At 42.0% G+C, this 15,835-nt stretch overlaps 1 protein-coding gene across 1 annotated transcript in view; it reads right to left on the bottom strand.

The window, feature by feature from the left end:
* Nucleotides 1–292: 292 nt before the first annotated feature.
* The window catches only part of TMC2 (transmembrane channel like 2), a 30,149-nt gene continuing 14,606 nt past the window's right edge, over nucleotides 293–15,835 (bottom strand). The window contains exons 12-20 of the mRNA XM_065752783.1: nucleotides 15,641–15,820; nucleotides 14,687–14,836; nucleotides 13,821–13,949; nucleotides 10,806–10,873; nucleotides 9,736–9,975; nucleotides 7,925–8,050; nucleotides 3,833–3,911; nucleotides 2,209–2,329; nucleotides 293–549 (exon numbers count right to left, since the gene is read on the bottom strand). Coding sequence (XP_065608855.1) covers nucleotides 293–549; nucleotides 2,209–2,329; nucleotides 3,833–3,911; nucleotides 7,925–8,050; nucleotides 9,736–9,975; nucleotides 10,806–10,873; nucleotides 13,821–13,949; nucleotides 14,687–14,836; nucleotides 15,641–15,820 — 1,350 coding nt within the window. The remainder of the gene's footprint in view (nucleotides 550–2,208; nucleotides 2,330–3,832; nucleotides 3,912–7,924; nucleotides 8,051–9,735; nucleotides 9,976–10,805; nucleotides 10,874–13,820; nucleotides 13,950–14,686; nucleotides 14,837–15,640; nucleotides 15,821–15,835) is intronic.

Genomic DNA, 15,835 nt, shown 5'->3' on the forward strand with positions numbered 1-15,835 from the left:
CAAATGTACTCACTATATGGCTGTTGGTGGCCACAGGATCATTGTCTCTGTAGTAGGTTAGCCACGCCATGACTGAGTGTCAGCCCAATACCTCCCATCTCCTTTATGATCAAAATCAGGGCAGCCACAAGGGGTTGCAGTAATTCTAAACATCTAAATAAAGCTTTTTTGATAGAATCAGTGTTGGGTAGATACAGGTAATCACGAGTGGTTGACCAACATACAACAGTCATTTACTACAAAAACTATCATGGTTCATGTAGCATTTCTAGAAGAAACATTGCTGAGCTTATCAGACAGGATGTAGGTATCGTGGCCGTCCTCTCCCTCTTCCAGGGAATGGCCCCATTGGGCGTCCTCCTGGCCAGGGCTGTCTTGGCTGATGGTATGGTGCCCAAGTGCCTGGTGTCAATGGCTGTGTCACCAGTACATGTGGTGGTGGGATGAATGCTCCTCTTCTTCCAGCAGTTATGGGGCTGCTGTTCAGGGCTCCTACTTTTTCTTGCTTCCCAGCAGAGATGGCTTGATTGGCAGAAACTGTTTTCTTATCTAGAGTAAAGATTATTAGTATTATTTTCCTGAAGGCAAAAACTGCTTTTCTCCCTCTCCCCCACTGGATGCTGTTACTTCAACATGCAGAATTATCTGGGAATTTGTTTGAACATCTGAGTGAAGAAACCATAAATAAGAGTTAGGCCCTGGCCAACAGCTAATATGTGTCTCTGCTATCCAAGTCCTTCTTGCATGTTCTTACAGTACATTACAAAAATATAATAGTCCTAGAAGTCACACTAATTCACATTAGCCTTGTCATGATCATGGATAATTGCTGATTTTAGTCTTTGTTTTCAATGCACTCCCAGTGCTGCAAACTCTATTTACATTTAAGTGAATGCTCTGCATCTGCTCCCTGATTGAATTTGTAACAGGTTGGCCAAAGTTTCCAGCTTGTTTTGGCCTCTCCAAGAAACAGGCACTCATCTAAATGTAAGAGGGTTATGGTGGAACTAATCTGATATTTTTAATCAGCATTGAGATAAAATCTTAAGCATTTGTTAAGCTTTCACAAGTGAGAGAAGGAGTTTTTGCCGTTTAAGAAAGGTATGCTCAAACAGAGTCTGGAGGATGACTGGTGCCAGTGCCACCCCCTGCACATTTCTGCCTAGACAGGGATCCAATAGCAGAACCTAGTGCATGCATTTAAGTAGGCTGCTCTCAAAGTAATGCATCTTACTTTTCATCATAGAAATTGCCTTAGATACAAAGGACACAATAACATTATTTTACAGTGTAAATTCACACTACAAAACACTATTTTTCAACATAGGCTCTGCCATTAGCTATGCATTTTCAACAGAAATGATCAGGAGCCTACATGGCACATTTGTCATAATCTGCACCAGCAGAGTTGATCCATTGTTGGTATTGCCACTGCTGAAATGCATGACCTACTGCCTCTCTGTACTCACATCCACTGTTGGGCCTCTGTAAACATTCTCTCAATGAATGTCAATAAGTGCCACCTTTTCCCATGGAGGAATTCAATGATACAACTTTCAGATGTACTTTCATGGTAGATGCCATTTTGTTGGATTGCCCCTCTTGTTCCATCTGTCATGCAGCAACAAAATGTAATGAAACATTGGTGGGAAGATTCAAACTCCACTTCCATACCACCAACACCCACCTCTGATGTTACAGGCCAACGTAATAAAATAGAAGGCATTACTTTTGGAGCAGCTTTTTAATATACCTTGAGACCAAGGCAGTCTTGTAAAATGCCTCTGTCTCATTCATAAGAAATTTTCCAATGAACATCTCAATTGGCAGAGAAAAAAAAAAGAAAAAGAAATATTCATTTCTGGCTCAATTCATCAGTCTGGAAACAATGCTGTAGCTTCAGCATTATTTCTGAATTAATTGTTGGTTTCTCGACTGGCATAACCAATAGGTAGGAATTGAGTCATAATTTTGGATTCCAATTCCCATGCCTTGATAAGCCTGTGTTTGACACCATCTAGTCTAAAAGTATGCCCTTCCTGAGTGTCCACTGGCCAATGGACTTCCATAAGTGGATAAAATCTTCCAGTCATACTCATCTGATCCCCCACAAATTTGTATTGCCCTGGTTTCTCAGTTTTTCCCGTCATCACTGAAAGACAAAAGGGATTTTTTTCAAGAGGGTTAGGGTTGTTGTTCAGTTTCTACCTTCTGCTTGTCTGGAAGAGCTTTCACTCTTTGTACTCGGTGCAAGTATATCCTCCAGATCTTGCATCATGGAATTAGTGCTGGCTTTGTTGTTCCTCTTGTTTTTCTCTTCTTCACGTTGCTGCATTGATGAAAATCACTGAATTTAGTTTGAAACTGAAGACGTAATCTGTGAAATGGTGGCTTGGTGACATGCTAAATGGCTTTGTTGTGATGAATGCAATCATTTTGCCAAGTTCAAAGTGCTGCTGAGACTTGCTCTAGTGATCAAGATTTCAAACAAATTTATGGAGAGAATGCACACCTTGGGCAGGATGGGGAGCCTTGGAAGAGATGTTCTGTTAGAACAAAGCACGTGCTGTTAACATAATTTAGATCCACCTGACTATGTGTTCCCGCAGCTGCCTAGCTGCCCTCACAGGGGTTTGTTTTAAACTTGTATCTTGTCAGACATATTGGAGGACTGGTGGTGAACACCAGAAGAAGATGAGGAAGGCACAGTGGCATGGCTGAGGAACACTGTCAGTCTGTCTTTAGTTTTATTTGTGCGTGTTTAGGTCTTGAGAAATTTCCGTTTGAATGGCAGAGGAAAAGAGACACCAGGGAGCTGTTTCTGCTCAGAACAACCATGCTGTGGGAGGATGGGAGAGGCTTCCTTTCTTACACAAAGAGAAAGCCCAGACAAATACCACTTTAGCTTCTTCCCTCCTCCCCAAAGGGCAGTTCCTCTACAGAGGGGCCTGCATGCTAGAGCTATGGTATGCAAAGTGGTCTTGTGGTCTTGCTACAGATGAGAGGTCCCAACCTGCAGAGGCCTCTGTTCTGCTGGGCAAACCTCGCAGGCTTTTGGGCAACCACAGTAGATCACAGAGATCTCAGTGGGTTGTCACACGGGGCCTCTTCCAGGCTCCCACAGCTCAGAGGGAAGCCAATACCGTCAGGTCAGTGCAGTCACAGCAGCGGGACTGCTTTGTTGTCTCTCATGGCACGTTATCTGAGCAGAGCTGCACTTCTGCAGGTGTTCTGCTTCCATGCTTAATTCTCATTACTTTAGGAGTCTCTGCGTTGTGCAACCTCCCCCACTTCTGGATGCCACAAGGTCCAAATTCAACCCTGCAAATTCAAGTCATTTCATCTGTCTGTATCTTGCTCATCTCATCTGTACAGCAGAGACTGAGACATCAGCCTCCTTTGTAAAGTGCTCTGAGAATTACTGATATAAATTGTTACTGCTGTGTTGTTATTTATGGCTCTCCATTCTTCAGCTTCTACAAAATCAAGCTGTTGTGTTGCTAGGCTTATTGGTTATTAATGGTTCCTGGGAAATCTCAGACTCCAAAACATTACTTGAACCTTTTTTTTTTTTTTTTTTTAACATGGAAAGTGCAGTGTATGGGAAAACTTATTGTAGTTTTGATGTCTGAAATAGCAGCCTATTATGGGGTGTGACCACTCTGGAGTTAGCCATTAAATGCCATCAGAGAGGAATGAACCACCATTAAATGCAACTTCCTCTTGTGTCACTAACATGGTCTGAAGTGAACAGCAATTTAAAAGCATATGTTACACATTAAAATAGAAGTGCATGGTATTTCCAGGAAGGCCTTGCTTGACACATACTTACCAGTTGCATTTTCTTCTTCAACTCTGCATTGGCGCGCTGGTATGCTTCGGACACAGCATTTAGGTAATAGATAGCGAGGCTACAAAAATAAATGTATTGCTGCTGTAATAGCATCAAGGAGAGAGAAAGTTTCATAGGGAGGGAACATAAAATTCCCAAAGCTGCTGGCTTCCTGAGAGCAAAAAGGGAAACCTAAAAATCCAAACTGGTTTCCAGTAGGACCTACTGCAACCCATACGGTTGGCCTATACACAAACATCCTATGTAGGATTACATACAGGGCTTAATTAAACTTGATTGATGAGCCTGGACTACACAGTTACTTACAGAACCATAGAATGGTTTGTCTTGGAAGAGACATTGAAGATAATCTTCACCCCTAGTCCACTTTCTGGGCTGCAAGTGCACACTGCTGGCTCACATGAAGCTTTCCATCTACCAACACCCCCAAGTCCTCCTCCTCAGGGCTGCTCTCAATCCACTCTCCTCCCAGCCTGTATCTGTGCTTAGGATTGCCCTGATGCAGGTGCAGAACCTTGCACTTAGTCTTGTTGAACTTCATGAGGTTTACACAGGCCCACCTATCAAGCGCATGAAGGCTCCTCTGGAAGGCATCTCCTCCATCCTGAAGGTTGACTGTACTACACAGTTTGTTATCATCCACAAACTTTCTAAGAGGATATTCAGTCCTGTTGTCCATATCACCAACAAAGATGTGCTAGTCCCCATACCAACCCTTGGGAGGCTTAATTTGTCAGTTTTCCACCTGCACATTGAGCTGTTGACCATAATCCTTTGAGTGTGACCAGCCAATTCCTTATCCATAGAGTTGTTCAGTTGCTCCAATCTGGAGACAAAGATGTTGTGTGGTACAGTGTCAAATGCACTGTGTGGGAAGAGGGGCTGGAGAAGGGCTTGAGTCTACTGTTTAACTACCTCCCTTTATGCAGTTTCCTACCAGCTGTCTCCAGACTGCCTTCAGAAGCTCAGGGCTTAGTTAAAACTCAAGCTGCCTTAGGGCACAGACAAATAAGGTGTGCTGAGCCAGTCCAACAACTCAGCTCTACTTAAATAAAATAAAAACAATCCTCCTGCTTCTGCCTGAATGGTGAGACCATTCAGCACCTTCTCTGGGTGAAAACCAATGCAGCAGATAAAACACATGGCTTTTTGCTATGGATTATAGGAAACCAAACAGGAGACAAAACAAATTACTTAGGGAGCCTAGAAAAAAAATAGGAAACTAGGAAAAACATGGCAGAGGAAGGCCTTAAACCCTCTCCTGTAAAGCATATTGTTCAAGGCACAAGTCTGCATGTTGCATGTGAGCAGAGGTGGGAAGCAAAGGCAAACAGGAGCCAGGCTGGCACAGAGACATGGGGCTTTTTTTACACTCATTCTCCTGCAAAAAAAAAAGTCATGCCAAAGGAGGGAGAGGAACCAGCCATGCTGGAGGAAACTGAAAAGTGAGGGGGATCAGAGAGGGCATGCTGGCAGCCAGTCGTTGGTGCATGGTGAGGTGAATGCTTCAAAATGTGCCCAAGAGTCTGGGGCTGCCTCACCCAATAGTATTTTGGTTGTCAAAACTGTCTCCTCCAGCTTTTGTAGAGAGCTTTTATTCTTTATTACAAACATCATCTGCTCATTGACTCCAAGCTGTTCCTGGGAAAAGCACCACGCATTCAGTTCACTGCTCGTGTGTGTGTGTGTGTGTGTGTGTGTGTTTAATAAGAAGAAAATTTTAATGTTTAAGGAAAAAAAAAAAAAAAAGTAGACTTAAAAAAAAAAGGGTTTCCTGTCAGTTCATAACCTGAATGCATGTCTCCGGTCCATATTTTCCCAGTAGAAAGATTGGAAGGGAATACTTTGGATGCCCTTTCTGGAATCTTTCTGCTTGGAACTGTCTGGAGGAAACACATTTACTTCCTTTTACCTAGTGTTAAATCTAAGGTCAGTCTTGGTGATATAGGCTCTCTGTCTCTCAAAAACATTTTGAATTCTTACTTTCGTTCTTCTGAAGGATTTTCTTACATATTATCGGACTGATAGCTTAGGAAATATAAAATCTATTTGTAATCCAGGGCTTTGAGGCTCTCTGCACCACAGCAGAAATAAGAGCAGAAGGAAGGAAAGCCAGGGATTACTTATATGATTTATAGTTACCTACTTTCTGGATGAAATGGTGCAAGACACAGAAACCTAAGTTTCTGGCCAGTGGTAGCAATCAGTTACAGGACTGTAAGCAAAAACGAACGTTATCTTGCACTTCTGGCAAAATTGTAATTGAGATAATTTTATCTCTCTGTATATTTAGGTCATTTCCAGTTAGATTGTGAGAGGCTGCTGAGGATTGTTAAGTAGGGCTGTGCTTCTAGATAGAGGCGTGTGACTTTTGTAGGTGCATAAAGATTGTGCATTAAATGGGATTTCTTCAAATGAAAAGTTTCCAAGATGAGAAAGATGAGAAAAAGCCTTAGAAGAAGCCCTTGTATGGTAAGCTACCCTCTTCCAGGATAACTGGAAGTCCAGTGTCTGATATACTTCAAAGCTGCACAGGCCATGTAACTTGTTTGGAAGCACGGATGTTTTAGGTGCGTAGGTGGTATCTCTCTGTTGGAGATGGAATCAGGACAGAGACCAAATAGTGTTTCTAGGAGATGGGCCCAAAGGAAAGCTTCAGTATGTCAATGAGGAGTAGCCCAGATGGGGAAGGACTGATGAAAGGAGTTTCTTTAGCAGGTAAATAAGATTTCTGCTATTTCCTGACCCAACTGGCAGTGGAGTAAAGGGCAGGAGATTGTTGCTGACCAAAATGTTATTTTCAGATATCTGACATTTATTTCTTTATTTCTTTAGTTATTTATTATTTTTGGAGGGATTGCATCAAAGGCTCAAAAACCTGACTTGTGGCTCTTTTGCAAAGGTTATCCATTTGGCATGTGTTAGATCTCCTGTCTTCATACAAGCTGTACCATCTACTAGTGCTACTGTGAAGCTTGGAGAACTAGAGTTTATAGCTCAGTAATGTCCTTGGGAATACCAGAGTTGTGATACTAGACTTTTTGTCTTCTGTGTGATTCATATCCAGTTCTTCTGAGTATAGGTTAGTTATAGTGTTACAGTATCTGATCATCTTTATTTAGGTTAAAATGAGTAAGGAATTTGAGACAGGTTGAGGGACAATCAGTGATTTTCAGTTTGATTGGGATTTTTCTCAGGCTGTTCCTGTAAGAAACTGTGTAACATGTGAACTTACATTTGATTTAATTTAATGACATTGTCTTTAGTGTAACCTAGTCACAATGAATGACCATAGTGCCCAAGAGAGATCAGACCAGATGCCAACATGATCACATGTCAAGGGAGGTGTAAGAGAGGCAAGCCTGTAAAATATGCTTTCCAAACCCTTCACCATTTCCAGCTGTTTTGCCTGGCACATTCAAAGCTGCCTATAACTTTTGGACACAGCTCTCCCACTCATTTTTATAGCTCTGGAAATCTTGAGAGTAATACCAAAAAATCTCTTAATGTATATGTATATATAAATAAAATGAGAACTGCCCTGGTCCTAATGCTGCTGGAGGCAACAAGGATCAAGTATGGCTTCTGATGTAGCTTCAAAGCTGAAATGATCTAACAGCACTGAAACAAATTTCAGGTATATTACTCGCAAGAATAGAAAAAAATATACTCTTTATATTTTTGTAACACGTTACTTTTGAATGCTCTGGCTTGGCAGTGCTGTAAATACCACCAGCTGTGACAGAAATTGCTTCTCCACAAGGCACCAGACTGAGACTGTCCATTTAGTTCCTACTGGCTACTGACATTTTTTCAAATGGCAGCTGGGACAACCATGAGGCCTTTGTCAGCAATACGTTTCATCTACAAGGTTGTGTTTAATTGGGTTGGGAAATTAAATTTTGGGAAACTGGGTCAGGCAAGGGTTTGGGAAGCAGGAAGTGTGTCTGCCTTCAACTAGGCTGTTATCTCAGCAGATGTATGTATACCTTATTAAAATCCCAGTCATTTTTAGAACCTTCTCCTCACCTCCCACCATATTGGGCATGTAATATTGCAAGGAAAACTTACATCATGAGCAGAATTGCAGGAATGATCAGTCCTGGATTTGCCACATAGCTGAAGATCTTGGCAACAAAAAGTGGGAAATCAAGCTCGATGGTCTCTTGAATGACATCATACATCCTTTTTTTCCCACTAGAAAGACAAATGGTCAGTTAAGAAGTGTAGAGAGAATATAGAGGGACACAGTAACTCCCAGTTTCCTGATGCCAAGTAGCATGTTTCCTCTCTGTCAGTAAGCATCTTCTTGCTGTTGGTCATCAAGGATTTGGAAGTAAAAATTCTACTGAAATGACTTCATTTCAAATTATTATTTTGTCCATTCCCCCTTGACCTTCCCCTCCATATGAATAATCTCTAGTAGGCCAGCTTGCTCCAGAAGATTGTCCATTTATTTCAACAGGCAGGTCCTTCATGAATTATGCCCATTTACCATTCTGGAATGTATAAAAACCTGCAGATTACAATAATCGTACATTTCTGATCAATATCTTGCTAAATGTGGCCTTCTCACATTAGAGATGACTTTCCTTATGCAAATTCTGCCTTTCTGAAATGATGAAACAACTTGAAGAGCTGTTAAGCAATGACAGAAATAGCAAGCTGTGATTATCACTTAATAGGAAACTCAGCAAAAGAGTCATTTCAAAATGGATTGATAAAGCAGATGAGAGTATTCTATGTGGAAGCAGAACAAAACTGTAAAAGCTGAGAGTTGGGCTGGATTGTGTAATTGACCTTCTTCTCCAACACCTGTGAATTCAACCCATGAGTGCTATTACTCATTTTTAGTCTTCCTCCTTGCAGACCCGTTGGATTCTGCTCAGAAAGGCACTGGATTCCATCCTTATGAGAGTGAATAAAGACAAGATTAGCTAGATGGGATTCCAGCTTCCTCAGCTGCCTTAAGCCTAGGAGAGTTAAGCTTTCAGGCAAGTTATGGGTGGAAAGTTGTGCTGAGGGGGTGAAATAGGCTGAGTGGATTTTGAAGAAGTGACAGAGAATTAAAATAGCTCCCATTTCAGGTTAGTCATCTCCAAATGATAGCATTCAGGCAGTTAGCTTCCTGTCAGATCTTCTGACATTGCTGCTAGTCACCTGTCCTTGTTACAGAACAGAGGAAATTTTGGTTTCTTGCCTTTCTCCCTCAGTCTTTTATTATCATTCTCCATTAGCGGATGGATAACCCACAGGAACAATTTGTTCCATTCTGGCTCCATGCTGAGTCAGACTCAGTAGGCCCAGGAAATGGTGTTACTCGATCAAATTAGACTTCATTGGCATGTTAATCCAGTCCACTGAATGCTCTGAGCAGTGCTAATTTAGGATAGAAAAAAAAGTAGGCTTTTCTTTTTAAAAGCAGCAACTCTTCAGACTCAGACCTATTCATTTCCTGCTATTTTCCATCAAAATTAAACACAGCTCATGGGTGTGGGATTTCTTGGTTATGTGGAAAGTCTTGGAGGCTTTAGACTCCCAGTCTAATACCCTGACGTTGCTGGGAGTCTTAAGGCCATGTCCTGCTGTTTCCCACACTTTTAATTTGTGTGTGTTGGGGAAGCACTAGGAAGTGAGTAGCAGAGGAGGGGACAGAACACACCTGGGCTTGCAGAGCCCACTGGAGAAAAGCAGACAGGCTCAGTGAAAGCTGAGTGTTCCCAGCAGATTGTGTGTCTCCACGAGCGGGCAAAGCTTGTGGCTTCATGATGGAAATTAGAGGTATTTAACCATCTCTGCTGGAGACCAGGTTTTCAAACTTTGTAGAAATCATCCTTTACACCAGAGCAAAAAAGCAGGTATTTCTGATATTCTGCTACTACCTGAATGGTCCGCAGTCAAAGGAAGGAGGCAGGGACATGATGGTGTAGGCCACAGGCAGGAGACTGAGGAACAGGATCAGCAGCAGCAGTCCCATGTAAAAGTTGTTAGACTTGGATGCTTTGAATACTCGTGCATGAGGAACATTGCTACTCATGACAGCCCAGCACTGAAAATACATGGAGGTTAATAAGCGCAGCACGTTTATACCCACGAGCCCTGGTGCATAAAAGGATCCCATCCTGAAAAGGAAACAAGAGGAAAAGGTACCAATTTTTGACAGACTGGAAAGGTTTTTATTTTCAAAGGAAGAAAAAATGTTGTTAATGTGGTGGAAGTTTGCTCGCAACTAAAGCCTGAGTGGGCTGGTTTGTGATAACCTTGTACTTTCCCAGGAGAAGCTGCCTGCGCCCATTTTATAGTAACCATACCAAGAGCACCAGCCAGGCCTCAAACCTCAGTGGCTGCAAAGAAGGATTTGCAGTTTGTGACAAAAATTGCTTGGGGATAGCTTGGAAAATGTCAAGTGGATGTACTCAGGAGGGAGACATCCTTGAGTGCAGAGATGTTGAAGCAGAGGTACATTAAGCCTTGACAAAAGATACCTCGTTCCCCGAGGAAGTAAAGGTCTTTGTGTGGTTGCCTTGCACTGTCACAAGAGCAGCTTCAGTTTGTCCTCCTTTGGGGCAGTTTTGGGACATACCTCTTTTGCCTGACGTGCTCAGCTGGATACATGGCCACCCTTGTGCTGACAAGGTGAGCTTGCAGCCCTCCCCAAACCCTTTCTGATCTCTTCCTCCAGCAATGAAGTAATTCTTAAAGGATGAGGAAAGTATACTTTTACCAATAAATGGCCGTAGAAAGTCAGACTAAGGCAAAGCTTCCGAGGCTGTTCTCTGTTTCAGTAGGCAACTGTTCTTTAGCAACTAAACTCAGTTTGAAATTTCTGCTTTTATAGTCAGGCACAGAAAGTAAAACGATCAGAGAAACTGAAACCCAAATGTTCTAACTCCACAGGATGGCTTTTTTTTTTTTTCCAATAACTCAAAAACAAAACATGAAAATATCTTACCAAATCATTCCTTGGTTGAAGACCAAACCCAAAACGTTGCCGCTGATGTCAAACTCTGCATAGGAAGGCTGTGTGGGAAGAGGAAAGAATGCAAAAAGAAAAGAATGTATTGTTGCTAAAGGTACCTGCTTATTGCTTGCTATTGCTCTGGGTGTAAGGACACTTATTCTGACCTGGTATGAAGGGATCTCTGGGAGGGCTCCCGCTGTGTGCATGCTGCTTGAAAACTAGAGCTATGAAAGCAGAATTGGTGCGTTGTGGGCGGCTTCTCTTCTCTTGGCTTGCTTAAAATTGAATAGATGTATGGAGGTACTTAGAGTTGCTCTATGTTTATATCTCCTCCCTACTAATAATGGCAATTCTAAACAAAGGAGTCATGGCACAGGACCAGATTTTATACCAGCTGGTGTATCTGGCTGCAGACTTGCAGTTTCACCTCAGTAAAATATTGAATATTTAACCACCCATAATGATGAGCTGGCAAGCAAATGATACACCAGATATGTATATCCATGTCGCTAGACCCTGGGGGATCAGGCTGCTGTAGAGCAGAAGCACAAAGCATGGGAAGGGAAAACTGAAGGAATACTTAACCTGGTCAGTATCAGGTGGCATGTTGCACTATGTTACTCCGTAGTTAAAAGACTGCCTTCTGTGGAGCAGCCTGTCTGATGCGAGTGCTAAATTCAGAACAGGCAGCTCTAATCTATTGATAGTACTTGTCATTTTATAAGTTATTATTCTGCCAGGTTTGCCTATGATATAGCTACTCTCTTATATATATATCTGCTTTAATACATACAAAATTCAGGTCAATTCTGGCAGTTTAAACTATATGTAAAGTTATTGTTTTCTTGAGAGGTATTTATTTTTCTATTACAGTACAGAACATAGTTCTAAAATAAGACAATGGGTAATGACTTCATGTGTTCGGAATGTCCAGGGAAGTGTGTCTGCTTTTGACCTACTTTGCATGTACTTCACACTGTTACGTTTTGTAAAGTTGACTTCTAACAAGTCTGGCTTTTATGTTGAAAACTCAGAAGAAGCTTAGTCAGAGCCATGCTGAGTTGAATGTTCTCAGCTGTGGGAAGAAATGGGGTACAAATATTACATTTTTTTTCTCTCTTTCTTTTGATTCTGCCCCACTTCTACTTTAAACCTTCAGTTAGATATTGATACTGGCTTGTTTTTTGACATGAAAATAACAAAAGCTTTCAATGTCTCTACTGCTTTGAGGGAAGCAAAGTTTCTCTAGGAAGGCTAGGTTAAGGAAAAGCCCTTCAAGCATTAGAAGACACATATATAACTGTGTAGTAGCCATAGGTTGGTTTAGATAGCTGCTGCCAAAACATCCTGTGCCTCTATTTTGTTCCTGAGCAGGGGCTTAAAAAGATAACCCTACTCAAGCTCTGATGGAGTAATATGCATAGCACCATGAGTAATCTCTCAAAGGTATAGGAGAAAAGGAATAGTGAGATCACAATACTTTCATATTTCTGTAACTACTGTGGGAGCCATATGGTGTGAGAGTTTGTCTTTTGCCAGACTGCACTGCAAATCCTCTAGCAATAGCTCTATGTTAAAGGCTGCAACATCATTCTGCTGCTTACTCCTAGTAACTAAGTGCCTTGCCCTGCTCCTTCTGAGCTCTGAGTGGATTAGATGGCTCATTTGCAAAAGGCAATCTGCTGGAGTGTGTTAGTTGGCTCATCCCCTGGTAGATGCTGGATGGGTCTCGTATCTGAGTGCAACATCACCTCGCAGCTTGCTTGGGCCGAAAGCCAGGAAGACTGAGAGAGGGAAGTTCTGAAACAGATCTTTTCCATTTCACTGAGAGATAGAAAATGGATATCTAGGTTTGTTATTGTTATTATTATTTTATTATAAATATATAAATCAAGGAGTTCCTGCAGTACATAAGAGACTTCCAGCTATTTGTAAAATGGAGATATTCCTAAGAATGAAGAAAACTTTTTGTGATATTTCTAAAGGTTGTTTTGGGAAGAGCATCCAAAAAAAGAAAGGTGTTTAACAAAGTGAGGCAAAGGGATGGCCTGGAGGAGAAAAACAGAAGCTTAAATGAGAACAAGATCTGTGAGCACATGTAGTGAGAGCTGTGAGGGGGCACTGAATTCCACCACCTACCAGAGGAAACGTTCTCTGCATCCTCCAGAATAAATTCAAAAAGCCCCATGGGCAGCAAAATGCCCACTCCCAGCTCTCCTTGTCTGATCAAGGTAGAGTAGGCACTTGCAAAGCCCACCTCATTGCTCTTCTCTAGACTTCTTTTGGAAACCCTTCCAGAAGGATAGGTAGCCAGTGGGTCCTCTGATATAATTGTATTATTTCCAGGTATTTGCTTTTCTGTCTTAACCCATCTGTTTTTCATTATTATTATTATTATTATTATTATTATTATTATTATTATTATTATTATTATTATTATTACTACTACTGTGGATTTTTTTTTCATCGTTTGTATTTGCAGAGCTTCAGTGCTGGCACTTTTGGTAATGTAGCCTTTATGAATATCATAGAGTTCAGCACTCTTGTGTTTTATGCCTGGGAGAAGGGAAGGAAGAGTTCCTTATTCCACTGCAGCAGAAACAGTGTCAAACTCCAGCACAGATCAGAAAACTTTGAGTAACATCCCACTTCCTGCAGAGTACAGGAAAGTATAGGGCTTTGAGAACTGAAACTTAATATAGAAGGACCCAAAGTTTTGGGGTTATAATGGCTATATGAATATTAGGTTAATTTTTTTTCAATTCATCTTCATGTTTTCAAGTCCTGCTATGAGCAAGAGAACTGTATTTTTGTAGGGTATTTTCTGGAATGAAACTGCCTGATCCAGAGAAGTGATGCAGATTCTGCCTACACCAATTAAATTATCAAGTAAAACTAGATGAAGGCTGGAATCATTCAAAATCAATCCATTTGTTATATTAGAACATATGGCCCTAAATTACTTCTGGCTTCTCAGCTATAAGACTCAACAAGACATTGACTTACAAATCCAGCCTCTAGGTCCCAGCACCAACAGTAATTCATGAATCTCACGAAGCAAGCTCGGATGAAATCTCCCACCAGGATGGTTACAAAGGTCACCAGGATATCAGACACAGTGAGCCTTACAATCTCCTGCAAAAAAAAACCATTTAGCTCCTATAATTTCAGCAGTGCGTTCAGGATCGTTTTATAAAGACATTTCAGTTTACATGACTGTAACCTTTACAAAGGCATGCACTATGCAAAGGCCCTACCTGTTTTCAGGCACTCAGCAGTAGCAAAACTTCACCTCTGTGCTTGGGAATGATGAGCTGTGTTATGGCTGTTAGCCCTAATGGTTGATGGTAGTGTTATGGACTGCACTTTGTGTTTTGGCAGCATGTAAAATGGAAGCACAAAGCCAATGTCGCAATAATGCTGGCATAAAACATAAATACATGGAGGATAATTTTAATTGTGCTGTCACAGAAATCTCTATATTACTGTGGTTTTATGCCTGTGACCTATTCTAGCCTGGTCTAGTGGTTGGTGACTGCCTATGGCAGGGGGGGTTGAAACTCAATCATCTTTGAGGTCCCCTTCAGCCCAGGCTATTCTATGAGTTTCTATTCTGAAGAACTCCTTGGTGCCCAAAGCAGGAGAGTTGAAGGGTAATTTCTTTGTAAAAAGTGCTACAGATCTGTGTATGTTGGAGGTTTCACGGCCATAGCTTGAGAACCATAGCCAAGGATTTATGTTACCTTGGTGCTGCTGTGTTGGGAAGGCAATGACATTTGCATGGAAAATTTACTCCTGGAAACATCAAAACATCAACAAAAAAAATGTATCCTAAAAAATCCCAGAGATTTGCTACCTAACAGATTCCTTACAATGCCAACGGTCGTCTCCCAGCAGGGTCCCCTGGGCACATCTGCAGGGTCAAGGGGAGGTGGGGTAGCAGTGCTGTTCTCCATGGATGAGTTATAGTGGCCAAGCAGTGTCCAGCGCGTGATGTTCTTCACAACATCCTCTTCAGCCAGCTGCAATGGAGGCACACAGCCAAAAACATGGGGTCTCCAAAGGATGCTAATGTATTCCCCTTTCTTCTCTACTACTTACCACCCCTAATACAAGAAACTGCTTACAATAGAGTTGCACTAGAAAGAAAACTAACAGCCCTTCCAGACCAGAAGCTGCGAGTTTTGGTGAGCCAGCGACTTTGTCCCTGCACATGCAAGAGCCATGAGCCATGATGTGGGGGCCACAGCAAGCAAGGGAGCAGGACTAGGTATGTGGAGGCACCTCTGTGCAGTCCTCCTTCCTCGCTTTGTTCATCGCTCTTCAGGGCTGAGCAAATCTCCTCAATTCCTCTTATTCTTAGCTTAAAATTGTGTCTTTTTTTTTTTTTTCCTGTGGATCTGTTAGACGTTTATCCTTTCCAGCAGTTATCTGCCTGCAACACTCTACCAGGATCATGCTAAGGAGGGGATGGCAGGGGAAGAGGATTATAAATTATATCCCTGGGGTCTGCATTAACAGAAATTGCAAATGGTGTCAGAGAAAAGTCAGATCACCTATTAGTCTGTGATTATAGGAGACTATAACACCTCTTTTTTTGTCTATAAAAAGAAGTTAGAGGCTGGTTGGAGACAGGCCTATGAGTATGTTCTTGAGTCCCTGGCAGCTATTCTTGAAACCCAACTCAACCACTCTCTGGGATAGCTTGATGCTTGAGAGAAATGGGGAAGGGAGAAGGAGATGCTGCGAAGGGTGAAGAGATGTGCTGCGATCACCCCTAGCTCTAGAAATTGCTAGGAAACTTGGCTTCTCAGCTCAGCCCTTACTTTTTCGTTGACATCATCCATCAAGGCCAGAAGGAATGTGTAGAGGTTTCCCAGGAAGAGGGCAAAGATGCGCCCCAGCTGCCACTTCAGGCCGATGCGTGGATGGTAGTTTTCAAGTGTGGCAATAGTTTCAAACAGAGGAGGGCAAAACATGCCCAGCAAGGACATCACAATTTCAACCTGTCAGATGAGAAG

Source organism: Cyrtonyx montezumae, unplaced genomic scaffold (assembly GCF_038088225.1).
Source record: "Cyrtonyx montezumae isolate F1298 unplaced genomic scaffold, pur_monq_1.0 scaffold_8, whole genome shotgun sequence".
NCBI lineage: Eukaryota > Metazoa > Chordata > Aves > Galliformes > Odontophoridae > Cyrtonyx > Cyrtonyx montezumae.